The 13,280-nt window shown below is 54.8% G+C and overlaps 3 protein-coding genes across 4 annotated transcripts in view; all 3 read right to left on the reverse strand.

Annotated features, from left to right (window-relative positions):
• Positions 1-2,809, reverse strand: part of LOC142078030 (hemoglobin subunit epsilon) — a 150,576-nt gene extending 147,767 nt beyond the window's left edge. Inside the window, exons 1-3 of one of the 2 annotated variants that reach the window (XM_075140536.1) lie at positions 2,562-2,809; positions 2,227-2,449; positions 838-1,070 (exon numbers count right to left, since the gene is read on the reverse strand). In XM_075140536.1, the coding sequence (XP_074996637.1) occupies positions 942-1,070; positions 2,227-2,449; positions 2,562-2,653 (444 nt within the window). In that variant the 5' untranslated portion in view covers positions 2,654-2,809 and the 3' untranslated portion in view covers positions 838-941. Of the gene's footprint in view, positions 1-837; positions 1,071-2,226; positions 2,450-2,561 lie in introns of those variants that run through there. The other variant, XM_075140537.1, reaches the window with a different exon arrangement.
• A 4,215-nt stretch (positions 2,810-7,024) lies between these two features.
• On the reverse strand, positions 7,025-8,980 carry LOC142078028 (hemoglobin subunit beta). Its single transcript, XM_075140534.1, has 3 exons — positions 8,552-8,980; positions 8,215-8,437; positions 7,025-7,268 (listed from the first exon to the last, which is right to left on the reverse strand). Exons 1-3 carry the CDS (start codon positions 8,641-8,643, stop codon positions 7,140-7,142), a joined length of 444 nt encoding a protein of 147 aa, XP_074996635.1. The 5' UTR covers positions 8,644-8,980; the 3' UTR covers positions 7,025-7,139.
• A 1,592-nt stretch (positions 8,981-10,572) lies between these two features.
• Positions 10,573-12,238, reverse strand: LOC142078029 (hemoglobin subunit beta-like). The gene is made up of 3 exons (XM_075140535.1): positions 11,885-12,238; positions 11,550-11,772; positions 10,573-10,810 (listed from the first exon to the last, which is right to left on the reverse strand). Exons 1-3 carry the CDS (start codon positions 11,974-11,976, stop codon positions 10,682-10,684), a joined length of 444 nt encoding a protein of 147 aa, XP_074996636.1. The 5' UTR covers positions 11,977-12,238; the 3' UTR covers positions 10,573-10,681.
• Positions 12,239-13,280: the final 1,042 nt, after the last annotated feature.

Raw genomic sequence — 13,280 nt, forward strand, 5'->3', positions numbered from 1 at the left:
TTTTATGTTTTTTCCTGTTTTGTACAATAAAATAGCTAAAAAAAATGGAACTTGTCACCTTTGCCCCAAAGAATGAATAACTGAGCCTGACCCACAGCCTCCCTCCAGGCACCATGAAAGCCCCTCGGATGGGAGAAGGAGGGCTGGGCATGGCAGAGCCCAGATACCAGTTAGCGTGGTGGGTTTTGTTCAGCGGGTGACGTTGGGAGCTGGAGAGGGGGAGTCTGTAGACTGTGGGTGCCTGGGGATGAGGGTCTGCTATCTGCTTCAGCATGATAAATCCCCCTTGGGAAAGCAGTCTCTCCTGTTAGGCCAGCTGATATAGCTAGAAGAAGTGGACATCTCCTGAACTTCCCAAGAGTCAGAGTTCAAAGGTTTTCTCCTGTATCAGCTGGTCTAAAAGAGATCGCGCATCCCCAGCCCTAGAGCAGGGCAAGGCAGGTGCCAGCTCCCTGAGTGCAGCAACGGCTTGGCCGGGAACCCTGTGCTCCGGATAGTGCTGGCTTCACCTTATTCCACATTATGTAGAGCTGGGAGAACAGATGTGGATTCTTTGCAATCCCTCATTATTCCTATGACCCCCTCTGAAACACTGCCAGGTGTCAGGGCCCTTTGCATGGGTTTTCTCTTCACAGACCCCCGTGGATGCACTGGCAGGGAGCGCACGTAAGAGAGCACTGCAGAGTTAAGGAAACTCTGTCTGCAACAGCCGTTAGAAACAAGAAATACACCCACACGTGGATGGCATTGCATTCGACAGCACGAACTCCCCTGGCCCCCCTCCTTCCCCAGCACAGGCACAGCGAGACTCTGCAGACATGGTGATGGGAGGCATTTATTTGGTGGTTACAGCCTGTCAATACCCAAAGGGCATCTCCCTGTGCTCAGAGGTGCTTGTGGCAGAGCAGGGACTCTTCCTCGCACGGCCGGTCCCGGGATGCTCAGTGATACTTGCGGGCCAGAGCGTGAGCCACGACACCGACCAGCTTTTGCCAGGCAAACTGGCAAGCAGGGGTGAAATCCCTGGCAAAGTGGGAAGCCAGGACAATGATGAGGATGTCTCCAAGGAGCTGGAGGAGAAAGAGGAACACAGACAGGATTAGTGCTGCTCGAACCGTTGTGCTGCAGCAGACCACGGAGCAGGGACCGGACATCCCCAGGCTGGGGCTGAGCTTTGGACCCACACCTCTCCAGGAGGGCTCTCCGCTCTCACCACACCCAACTCCACCAATCCCACCCTACTCTGCCATCTCTGTAGCTCTAAACAGCTTCTTCCTTTACGCAAGCTCTCTGTCTCCCTGGTTTTCCTGCTGCAGACTTCCCTCCGGACTCTCTCCCTCCCGTCCCCCCCGGACACCACCCGGCAACCCATAGGCTGCATAGGTTTCCTTTCTCCTGACTTCTCCCTGAGGCTGAATTCCTCTCCTGAAAGGACTCTCACATGCTGCACACCCCTCCTCTTCCTCCTCAGCCCCCCTGCCCCATCAGAGCGGGCTGCAGGGCTGGTTACAGGGACTGGCTCACTCCCCATTCTCTGGGACTGCTGCAACAAAATCCTCAGTCTTTGCACAGAAAACTCTGGGTTTTGGGAAAACAGTATTTGCTTCATTCTTTAAAAAAAAAAAAAGAATGAAAGAACCTTGAAACTACTTCCCCCCAGTTTTGGGGTGCTAAAGCAATTTGGCCTGAGACCCACCCTGCAAAATGCTGGGGTTTTTTGTCTTCTTCTCTTTAGATGTAAATGAAGAAAAGGATCCATCTTTATTTAAAAGTGTTGGAGGAGGAGGGAGTGTCCCATGCAGACAGGCAGCCCACGCTGGACAAGGCAGAAACCTGCTCTGTGGTTTTCTAGCTGCTTATCTTGCTATAGGACCTATGCTTTCCTTGAATGCTCTGCTTAGCTTCCCTCTGCCTCTGACTCCTCCAACCGTGCTGCACCTTCCCCGGGGCTTGTTTCTTTTGTCCCCAACCAGATCTCCTTCAGGTAACAATCTCCCAATACTTTCTCTTCCCCATTGCTGTGCTGCTACTAAAAATGGGATTTTTTAGTGTGAAAGTCACCCACACTCTCGCAAACAGTCCTGCACAAGCTATCGTCCTGCACAAGCCAAAGAAAGTAAGTACCCCTAGACAGCGTTGTTGGAGGCAATTCCTCCAGTTTCAAAGCAAAATCTGACTTTCCCCACACAACATAGGGAAGGAGCTGGGACTGAAAAAGCAGCTCACCCTGAAGTTCTCGGGGTCCACGTGCAGCTTCTCGCAGTGCAGCTCGGACAGCTTGGCATAGGTCGTCTTGATGTTGTCCAGGTTCTTGACGGCATCCCCGAAGGAGGTGAGCACTTTCTTGCCGTGGGCACGGACCTTGGGGTTGCCGATGATGGCGGTGGGGCTGGAGAGGTTCCCGAAGGAAGCGAAGAACCTCTGGGTCCAGGGGTAGACGATCAGCAGCCTGGGGAGAGGTGGAGGGACACAAGCAGACACAGACACGTTAACGCTCCCAAATGCAATTGCCCCAGTTTCTTCATCCAGGGTGCAGCTGAGCAGATGGGAGCTGGACCTACCTGGCCAGGGCCTCAGCACCACATTCCTCCACGTTGACCTTGCTCCAGACGCTGGCGATGAGCTGCTTCTCTTCAGCTGACCAGTGCACCATGGTGGCAGGCGGCTTTGCTCAGAGCTGCAGGAGGACGCAGACCCCGTAGCTGAGCTGCAGACCCCAGGGAGGCTTTTATCCACTGCCGGCAGCTCCTCCCCGTCCCGCGCTGCGGGGCCATTGGCTGGGGCCGGGGTGGGGGTCCCCACCAGCGGGGGAGCAGAAGGGGATGGCCAGGGTGTGGCACGCTGAGAAGAGGCCTCTGGTTATCCTGAGCTCAAGAGCTTTATCCCCTCCCCTCTGTGCAGGCGTTCTCCGATTCACCTACCAGGCATGGGCCCCTTTGCAGAGGAAGGGCTGCACAAGCCACTGTGCAATGTCCATCACGATTTAACATGCGTGCACGGGACGCAATGGGGTGTGGGCCTTGCGCCCTGGCTCTCCCGAATGCTGGACTCTGCCTTGCCTTAGCCTCTATCAGCATTCTCCTAGAGAAGCTGGCGGCTCACGGCTCAGACAGGTCCACTCTTCGCTGGGTAAAAACCGGCTGGACGGCCGAGCCCAGAGAGTTGTGGTCAACGGAGTTAAATCCAGTTGGCGGCCGGTCACGAGCGGTGTTCCCCAGGGCTCAGTACTGGGGCCGGTCCTGTTCAATATCTTTATCAACGATCTGGACGAGGGGATCGAGTGCTCCCTCAGCCAGTTTGCAGATGACACCAAGCTGGGTGGGAGTGTTGATCTGCTGGAGGGTGGGAAGGCTCTGCAGAGGGACCTGGACAGGCTGGATCGATGGGCCGAGGCCAATGTATGAGGTTCAACAAGGCCAAGTGCCGGGTCCTGCACTTTGGCCACAACAACCCCAGGCAACGCTACAGGCTTGGGGAAGAGTGGCTGGAAAGTGCCCAGAGGAAAAGGACCTGGGGGTGCTGGTCGACAGCGGCTGAACATGATCCGGCAGTGTGCCCAGGTGGCCAAGAAGGCCAACGGCATCCTGGCCTGTATCAGAAATAGTGTGGCCAGCAGGAGCAGGGAGGTGATCGTGCCCCTGTACTGGGCACTGGTGAGGCCGCACCTCGAATCCTGTGTTCAGTTTTGGGCCCCTCACTACAAGAAGGACATGGAGGTGCTGGAGCGTGTCCAGAGAAGGGCAACGAAGCTGGTGAAGGGCCTGGAGCACAAGTCTGATGGGGAGCGGCTGAGGGAACTGGGGGTGTTTAGTCTGGAGAAGAGGAGGTTGAGGGGAGACCTCATCGCGCTCTACAACTACCTGAAAGGGGGTTGTAGCGAGGTGGGGGTTGGTCTCTTCTCCCAAGTAACAAGCATTAGGACAAGAGGAAATGGCCTCAAGTTGTGCCAAGGGAGGTTTAGATTGGACATTAGGAGAAATTTCTTTACTGAAAGAGTGGTCAGGCCTTGGAACAGGCTGCCCAGGGAAGTGGTGGAGTCACCATCCCTGGAGGTATTTAAAAGATGTGTAGATGAGGCGCTTGGGGCATGGTGTAGTGGGCATGGTGGTGTTGGGTTGACGGTTGGACTCAATGATCTTAGAGGTCTTTTCCAACCTTAATGATTCTATGATTCTATGATGAATGCCCCTGCCAAAATGCAGCCCATGGAAGAGCAACCCAGAGGAGTTTGCCAGCAGCAATCTGTGTGGATGCCTGCACTGCAGGAGCATTCCAGTCTCCTTGCACCACCAGGAGCTGTGGACAATGCTGGAGTTGTTCAGAGGATGCTCAGGCTTTGCAGCCGAAATCTGCATTAACCCTATTGTCCTCCTCCTGTAACAGAACTTGACCTGCTTGGTTTACTTGTCCCTTTTGGAGCAGGAAGAAGTTCACCCAAATGTTCTCCCCTCAAATATAAAAAGAGCAGCCAGATGCAGTGCTGCTGGACAGGGAGCAAGTACCAAACAGGATCACCCTTTTCATCCCATTTCTGCTTTCATCCACATCCATAAAGAGCAGGTGAAATGGGCTTTGAACACAAGGTTTGCGACTGCAGGATCTGCTATGGGCTCAAAAAGCAGCAAAAGCTCAGCTCAGGGATGTCCAGCCCGGCGGAGCCCAGGGCTTTTCCCTTCTGAACCTGCCCTGACAAGGCTGCCATATTTCACATTTTCCCCCACATTCAGCCAGGCTGTGCCCAGCCTCCTTTGGCAGGAGGATTTGTTCGGGCTTCACATGAACTGCTCCCCTGGGACACCCCCGAGCACACTGGGGGTGATGCACCCTCACCAGGAGAGATGCCCTTGCGTGGCAGGGGTCTCCTGTTTTATTTTCTGCATAAAACCCCAAGAAACACTTGCTGAAAGCGCAAGGGCTTTGATCCTGTTCCCAAGGCTGGGGCAATCCGCTGTCTTCCTGTTGTTTTCCATAGGATTTGGATTGGGCTAAGTAAGAGGCGCTGGGTCTTGTCGGACTAGTGACCGGGTAAAAGGTGGGGTGTTTGGATGGCCAGCAAAGCTTAAGAGCTGACCAAGCTCCTCTCCAGACGTCGGGACTTGCCTTCCTCCGTGGACCACCTCCTGCTAAGTGTCTTCTTGGCCTTTTACTGAAAATGCAGGAATGGGAGGAAAATCAATTAAAAGAAAGAAAATACTGAGGGAGATATTCAGCCTGGTAATATATATTTCCCCCTTTAGTTGTACACTGTTTTTCGATGGAATAGGGATGAATAATCTTCATTAGAGTTGCCTACATCTGCTTTTTCTCAAGAAAATCTAGTGCACGTGGGCTGGTGTGCTGGAGCATGATGATAAATCAAGTCAGGCACTGCCTGGGTGCATGCACGGGGGAGAGAACATGCAGGCAAAATGCCGCCGGGCTGCCGCTGGTGCCCACCCTCCTGCACCGCCTTATCGGCCCCTCCAGGACCTGCGGTGCTGCCAGCGCCCCGCTGCACCGGGCATGGCCTGGGGGGGTCAGCCCCTGCAGCGGCGTCCTGCCATCACGCAGGAGGCAAGATGGGGAGAGGACGTCCCACAGGATCTGTTTGCTGGGGGGACAGGGACCAGGGTGTCATCCCCCAGCTGGGGCTGGGGACGGGGAGTGAAGCCACGGGCAGCGCAGTGGGCACCGTACCCATCCTGCCACGCTGCCGGGTGCAGGGGATGGAAACCCTCGTCCCTGCTGCCGGGAAGGGGTACCCCGGCAGGAACCCCAACAGCGGGAAGAGCCCAGCCCTCCCCTGCTGTACTGACCTGTAGGGTCTAACCTGAGAGGTCTGCTCGGCTCATTTCTACCCCCAGACACCTTGCCTGCAGGAGGAGACCTACTTGCTCAAATAATTCAGTCATTTCTGCCTGAAGTCTATGAACAATCATGTTCATATGGAAGTCTACGAGTATCTATCATGAAACCTATGAAAAATCATGTAAGAATCTGGCTTTTTGTGACCCTGGACACCTGACCAAGACACCACACTCCGTGTCTGCCCAGACTCACTGCGAAACATCTTCTCACCTTCTCAGTGTCTGCCTTGATGCCAGAAACAAAATGCCTCTTCCTTCGAGTAATGTGTGTGAGAAGGGGCATTTATGGGTCACAGAGGGCTTTTAATACCTTGCAGTGGGTCAGGGGCAGCGAGTGGGATGCCCACAAATGTGGGTGAAGCAGGGGCAGGACACAGTGCAAACAGGGTGTCAGAGGTACTGGGATAAATAGCAATGCCCTCTTTTTTCCCTTTGAAAAATAAGCATGTCCTTTCAGCTGACCATTGCTTTTACTGCATCATGCTCAGTTCAGATGGGGCAGTCGGTGCTTCCCGTGCCGAGAAGAAACTCTGCCTTGGAGACTCCTGCTCTGCAGACACTTAAACACCCAAAATGTTCTGCCTGCACAGAGCATCGATTGATACTCACATCCAGAAAATTAACAACAGTCACCACTATTAGCAGGATCGGGCCCCCATACTTGCAGAATGGGCGGCACAGGGTGAAAAAGAAGTGCATAAACAAAGTCTGGACAGGTCTTGATAGCAAAATGTTTATCTAAAACCTCCCCCCACCCAGCTGGCTGCTTGGCCAGTATGAGTCAGCTAATTTCTTGTAGGCTTTATGCCAGGAATGAGCCAGGGTAGATTAAAGTCTTCACTTTGTTTATCCTCCCTAAAAAATACGAATCCTCCAAGTTCCCCTTGCCTGCAAGAAAACACGCAGGTTTTCAGTATTCAGTAAAATACCAACTAAAACTTCCCAGTGCTTGACCACAGAAGTAGCAGGGCTGTATCTACCCGACGCTTTGTAAGTACGATTTCCAGAGGCAAATCCCACACAACCTCCCCCCAAAACATACAGAACACAGGAGGTGGGATTTCCTGGGACCAAAATGCCCACCCTGCTCAAGCTTACACCCCCGTGCGCCTGTGGCTGCCCCAGGTCCCCGTCCCCCCAACCCCTCCAGCCTCTCAGGGAGACACGGACTCAGCGGAGACTTCACAGGATGAGCTTTATTTGGCTGTTACAAGCTGTCAGCTCCAGCGCAGCACGTCAGCCGGTGCACAACACGCAGCTGGAGGACGCTGCCGGGGCTCTCCTGCTGAGGCTTCAGTGGTACTTGCGGGCCAGAGCGTGGGCCACCGCACGGACCAGCTTTTGCCAGGCAGCCTGGGCGTCGGGAGTGAAATCCTTGGAGAAGTGGGCGGCCAGGACGATGATCAGGATGTCACCCAGGAGCTGCGGGGACAAGAGCACCCTCGGGTTAGCAATGCCCAGGAGCCTGCAGACCCCCGCGCAAGCACTCGCATTAGACCCAGGGAAACCGCCGGGCATTTTGTAGGCTTAAAAATCTCCCAGGAGTCCTTTTTAAGATGCACCTTAAACTCGTTCTCTGCTCTTACTCTAAAGATTCAGGTTCTGCTACTGCTATGGGAAGAGTAACTAAAAATTCTCCAGAAATTTTGTTGATTAAATTTTTCTGTCTCCCTCTGGCTTCATTTGGGAGTTTCTCCTGAGCAGAAGACACAGCTGAGCGTCTGCCGCGCGGCAGGGAGCCGGCACTCAGCACTGCAAAGCACCCTGGCACGAACAATGAGCTCATGCTGATGCAGGGGGGATCTCTGCCAGCCCCGGTGACAAATGTCGGGGTTACTTCCCCACTGGGAAACTCTCAGCTGCAGAGACGTGGGAGCCAAAGTTTTCTCTCCCTCTAGGTCCCATTCCTCTTTTGCTTTTGGCATCTAGCCGCCGTCTCTTGCTCCTCACTCATCTTTTTTCTCCTCCCTGCCAAACTTCACTCTTGCTCCTTCGCTTCCCCCTCGGCTCAAACCTCTTCCTGCTCGACAACTGCTTTCGCTTTACTCTCCCCCTCCCTTTCCGCACTGAAACCACCTCCTCGCTGCCTTCCCGTCTCCCGTGCATCCTCGCTTGCACCCTCCAGACGGCCTCTCCGTGACCATCACCTCTCAGCCCCGTGGGTGCTTTCCCACCAAGCTGCAGGTTGGTCCCTTCCCTCTCCCTCCCTCTCCTGCATCTCCCCCTCGCCCCAACCACCAGCCCCTCTTCCTCCTGCACTGGCATGTCTTGGGTAAATCCCCCTCATGGTGGGGCTCGGGGTTAGGGGAGAAGCTGCCCACAGAGACGCCTTGGGAGGACGGGTCCCCCGGTCAGGAGCACGGCTCACCCTGAAGTTCTCGGGGTCCACGTGCAGCTTGTCGCAGTGCAGCTCGGACAGCTGGGCGAAGGTCGCCTTGATGTTGTCCAGGTTCTTGACGGCATCCCCGAAGGAGGTGAGCACTTTCTTGCCGTGGGCACGGACCATGGGGTTGCCGATGATGGCGGTGGGGCTGGAGAGGTTCCCGAAGGAAGCGAAGAACCTCTGGGTCCAGGGGTAGACGATCAGCAGCCTGGGGAGAGATGGAGGGACACAAGCAGACACACAGATACGTTAATGCTCCCGTGATTGGACTGGTTTCTTCATCCAGGGTGCGGCTGAGCAGATGCATGGGAGCTGGACCTACCTGGCCAGGGCCTCGGCACCGCAATCGGCCACATTGACCTTGCCCCAGATGCCGGTGATGAGCTGCTTCTCTTCGGCGGTCCAGTGCACCATGGCGTCGGGCGGAGGGTAGCGTGTAGCTGCCGGCAGGTACGGAGGAAGTCTCGGCTCTTGCTCCCGAGGAGATCGCACGCTGGTGAGCGGCTCTCCCCGTCCCCACTTTTATACGCTACGCTGGGCCCCTCCTCCTCCCCGTGCACCCCTCCATTGGCTGGGCCCCCGGGGGGGGCACACAGCCCTGGCACCCCAAGGGAGGGGACGCGGCGTCAGGGTGGGGCCGCGGGGCAAGATGCCCAGATCCACTGCCGGGACGGGCTGGCCGGCCGCCCTCCCCCTGTCTTTGATTTCCAGCTCTGCAGCTCCCTAGTGAAGGGTGGCATTTATCTCCACGCAAAGACTGAGCACGGCACCGCGCGAGTCCCAAATAAGCCCTCGGAGGAAGGTGCGTGCAAGGCTTGGTGCCCCTCGGATGGTGCAAACCACAGCGGGCTGCACGGCTGCGAGGCAGAAGACTCGGACTTGGGGCTGTTGGGTCCTCCCTCTGAATGCACCAGTGGTGTGCAAGCAGTTTCTCTTTGTCCTTTTCTTGCAGGACCTGTCAGGCTTTGGGTTCTCCTTGTTCTTTAAAGTTTGCTAACTTTAGGGTAACACTAAGACAACCATGGGCAGTGGCTTGCAGTCAGAGAAAGCTCCTGTCTCAAAGAGCCTGTTAGCAAAGGTCAGGCAAGGCTGGAAGGGGAGCGTTACAACACAGGGCACACCAGTTGCCTGCAGGGTGTTAGCTCGCAGGGGCCCCAGCAGAGGTGGGGAATACTGGGGGTATACTGGGGTATACTGGGGTATACTGGGGTCTGTGCGGATGCGCAGCAGGTGACAGTGCCCGACCTGGTGATTTGGCAGCCACAGGAGCAGTGGTCCTCCCAAACGGTGGGAGAGGCAGCTGGGTCTCCGGGGGCTGCGCATCTCATCAGCAGAGCGGGCTGGAGGTGGTGGGGTGGGATGCAGGCACTGGGGATGGAGCTTGTGGGTCCGGACCCAGGCAGCGCACAGGAACGCCAGCTGGTCCAGCAGGGTCTGGGTGACCACGGAGCAACGCGTTTGCGTTGGCCGTGGGCTGCAGGCTGCCAATGTTTCTGATGGCTGCACCGGTTCTCCTCTGCCTCTCACTTTGGGAGGGGGCTTGGCCAAAGGACCCTGGGGCCAGGCCTGGGGGGTGACACTGTTCCCCAGCCCTCCACGCTGAACAGTGCGGTGTTTACCGCAGACCTGCTCTGGAGCCATTCACTCTGCCTTCTCCCTGGCAGGGGGGACGGGGGAATTCACCACCCAGAAACCCCAAACATGTCCCTGAGCTGCTCTCGGTGCTGTGGGGATGCTGCAAGTCTGAAAGGAGGACGGGAGGCTGGTGAGGGCCATGGTCCTCTGTGGCATGGAGACTGTTCAGGGAATTTCGTTTTGCTTGTGGAAAGTTAGATGTAGGGGCCAGTGAAAACAGATGCTCTGTCCTTGCTGTACGTGAAATTACCATTCTTGGCATATTTTTTGTCATAATAGATAGTTCTGTCTACTACATTTTGCCTTTATTAAGAGCAGAGAATGATAATGATTTAGACAAAAAACAACAAAAAAAGCATTTTTCGTTCCATGAAGGAAGTTACAAACAATGGATCTAATCTCACTGCACGTTTTTGTACAAAGTTTTGTTCCACTTAATCTGTGAAAGGCTTAAAACGTTAAACCCAATGAAGTTACCTGATGTCTCAAAAAAGCACTACAGTATTTCTGTTTGTATTTTGTAGTGTCTTTATTTGTTTTTTTGTCTTGAATGTTCCCCTGGATTCTCCAGCTTAGACAAGTCTCACTTGCACGAATGCATGGACAAGACCGTGGCTCACGTTACCCTGTGTGTGTCAGCATCCCCTTCCCGTTCCCCACCGCCCCGGGCTGGCCCCCGCCCCATTCCCACAGAGAGGCAGACACCTCTTCATGGCTGAAGCAGTTGGTGTTTATTTGGCAATTAGAGACCAGCAGAACCAGATGATGTTTCCCCGTGAGCCGGGAGCATCTCCGGGCACGAATGCTTGCGGGAGGCTCAGTGGTACTCACGGGCCAGTGCGTGGGCCACCACACGGACCATCTTCTGCCACGCAGACTGGCAGGCGGGGGTGAAGTCCTTGCCAAAGTGGGCGGCCAGGACGATGATGAGGATGTCACCCAGGAGCTGGCAATGGAGGGAGGAGAAGCCGTCAGCCCGGAGAAGCCTCCCCGCCCCCCCCCCACCATCGCACCACCCAGCTGTTCATGCGTGGACACTGGTTATTGAGGAATCCATCGCAAAGCAAGGAATGGATTTATCACAGCCCCAGGCAGAGCACAGCCTCCTTGTACAGCTTGCATCTCTGGCACTCACCAGGATGCCTGGATGTGCTGGATCCTCCTCCCCAAACGCCTTCCTTTGCCTGCTGTGCAGTGTCCTCTCTCTGCTTCAACTGGGTTTATCCTTTGCTTCCATATCCCTACACACCCTTGCTTTCTCTTGGCTCAGATCTCCTCCTTCTGCTGAAGTGGCTGTGTTTATTTTCTCTCCTGGTTTAACAACTCCATCACAGCCAAGCTCAGCTCTTCCCTCCAAACCCTATCTCAGTTTCTTCCCTTCTGGTCTCTGGCTGCTCCAAGCTTCCTACCAGCACATACTCAACTCTGCATTTCATCTCCATCCACCTCACCTGCCTGGGTCCCTCCTCTCACAGATCCCAGCCCCATAACTCCTCTCTATTCTCCCCAAATATGCCTATTCACTCCCCCTTCCCCTCCGCCTCCCAGCAGCCTCCCAGGCTCAGGCAGCCTCAGGGTTTCTCTCTAGGTCTTGCGGACTGTCAGACACCTCAGAGACCCCTAAAGCCCTCTCCAGAGAACAGAAACCTCTGCCCAGCTAAGGCTGGAGTCTGAGCACGGCTCACCCTGAAGTTCTCAGGGTCCACGTGCAGCTTCTCACAGTGGAGTTTGCTCAGCTGAGCAAAACATTTCTTGATGTTGTCCAGGTTCTTGACAGCTTCCCCGAAGGAGGTGAGCACTTTCTTGCCGTGGGCACGGACCATGGGGTTGCCGATGATGGCGGTGGGGCTGGAGAGGTTCCCGAAGGAAGCGAAGAACCTCTGGGTCCAGGGGTAGACGATCAGCAGCCTGGGGAGAGATGGAGGGACACAAGCAGACACAGACACGTTAATGCTCCCGTGATTGGAGTGGTTTCTTCATCCAGGGTGCGGCTGAGCAGATGCATGGGAGCTGGACCTACCTGGCCAGGGCCTCAGCACCACAATCGGCCACATTGACCTTGCCCCAGAGGCTGGTGATGAGCTGCTTCTCTTCGGCTGACCAATGCACCATGGTGTCGAGCAAGAGGGTTTGCCTGGGGCTTCCCTGAACAATGACGAGGAAGTGGAGCCGAAGTCTGCCCCAGGGATTTTTATACACTAGTAACGGCTTGTCCTAATCTCAGTTCACGTAGCTATTGGTTGGGGCTGGGGAGGGAGCTGGGCTGTGCAAGGAAAGATAGCAATTTTGGATGCTGTCCAAGGGGAAAAGAGGCCCTTTCCCCCCTCTGCCTTTGAGTAGACAAGCATCATCTCATACCCATGCACTTGTATTTGCAGCCCCGGGCACAGGTGGGGCTGCACGGCTCCTCCCCGGCTATGGTTTCCAGTCTTGCAGAGGCAGCCGGAGGCTGGGGGCTGAGTGTGCGGTGCAGACCCAAGAAGACAGGCAGTGATGTTCAAAGAGTTTGCAGTCTCCGCTTTGACCGTGTTTTCAGACTCTTAATGGTGCATTGGTGTCCTGCGCTCCTGGGGTTCATCCTGAACAGCTCTAGGCATCATCCATCCCAGCTTGAAGGACCAGAGACTTACTGGGAAACACAGATTGAATGATGACTCCCAAAGCTAGGCCCCACACTTTAAATTCAAGAGCCTCCTTTCTTGCCTTTCCCAGCAAAGAGCTTCAGAGTTGTTGTCCATCATCATTGTCCATCATTGTTGTCCGTGCTGTTCTGAGCCTAAGCTCTCCTATTTCCCATCTCTAGTGCAATTCCCTGTCATCAGAGAAAGTGGATCCACCTCGAAGGCACCTCTGAGTTCAGGTCTCAAGAGCACGATGTTACCCCCAGCCTTAGACCTATGGGGAGTACAAGCTGGACACATCACCCACGTGGACAGTCAGTCCCACCTGATGCCAGTGGGGCACTAGGACCAGTCTGTCCAATGTTAATTTTATCTGCTGGCCCTCCAGGAAGAGGACAAAACAGCATTCATTTTATTTGAGATTTTGAATGCCTCATTACTGTATGCGCTGATGACTGTCCCTTACTCTAATAACTGTGTGGCTTTGGAGCACAGTTCTGAGCCTGACCAAATCAGAAATGGGGTGTACACCAAACAAAAGGCAGAACCAAATAGGGAAACATGCTTATTTTTTCAGTCTACTAGCAGAAATATGCAATAAAACCTTGTCTGCATGGCAAAAATTGGATGGTTTTGCTGTATCAGGCACTACCACTGACAAACTCTTGAGTGCAGACACTGCTTATACCGGAAAAAATAGCTCTTTTGATATGCAGCATACTTCATACCCCAAAACAAATAAGCTGTCCTGGCAAAGCAGCATTTCTACTGCTGGTAGAGCTGTCTTGATCAGAT

The sequence above is a fragment of the Calonectris borealis genome, chromosome 1 (genome assembly GCF_964195595.1).
Source record: "Calonectris borealis chromosome 1, bCalBor7.hap1.2, whole genome shotgun sequence".
NCBI classification, from domain to species: domain Eukaryota; kingdom Metazoa; phylum Chordata; class Aves; order Procellariiformes; family Procellariidae; genus Calonectris; species Calonectris borealis.

Excerpts from the sequence above, each read along its gene's own strand:
- LOC142078028 (XM_075140534.1), bottom strand. The coding sequence starts at position 8,643 with ATGGTGCACTGGACCGCCGAAGAGAAGCAGCTCATCACCGGCATCTGG. Across the intron at positions 8,438-8,551 it reads GGTGCCGAGGCCCTGGCCAG|GCTGCTGATCGTCTACCCCT; the intron begins GTAGGTCCAGCT and ends ATCTCTCCCCAG. Across the intron at positions 7,269-8,214 it reads TGGACCCCGAGAACTTCAGG|CTCCTGGGTGACATCCTGAT; the intron begins GTGAGCCGTGCT and ends TTGTCCCCGCAG.
- LOC142078029 (XM_075140535.1), bottom strand. The coding sequence starts at position 11,976 with ATGGTGCATTGGTCAGCCGAAGAGAAGCAGCTCATCACCAGCCTCTGG. Across the intron at positions 11,773-11,884 it reads GGTGCTGAGGCCCTGGCCAG|GCTGCTGATCGTCTACCCCT; the intron begins GTAGGTCCAGCT and ends ATCTCTCCCCAG. Across the intron at positions 10,811-11,549 it reads TGGACCCTGAGAACTTCAGG|CTCCTGGGTGACATCCTCAT; the intron begins GTGAGCCGTGCT and ends CTCCATTGCCAG.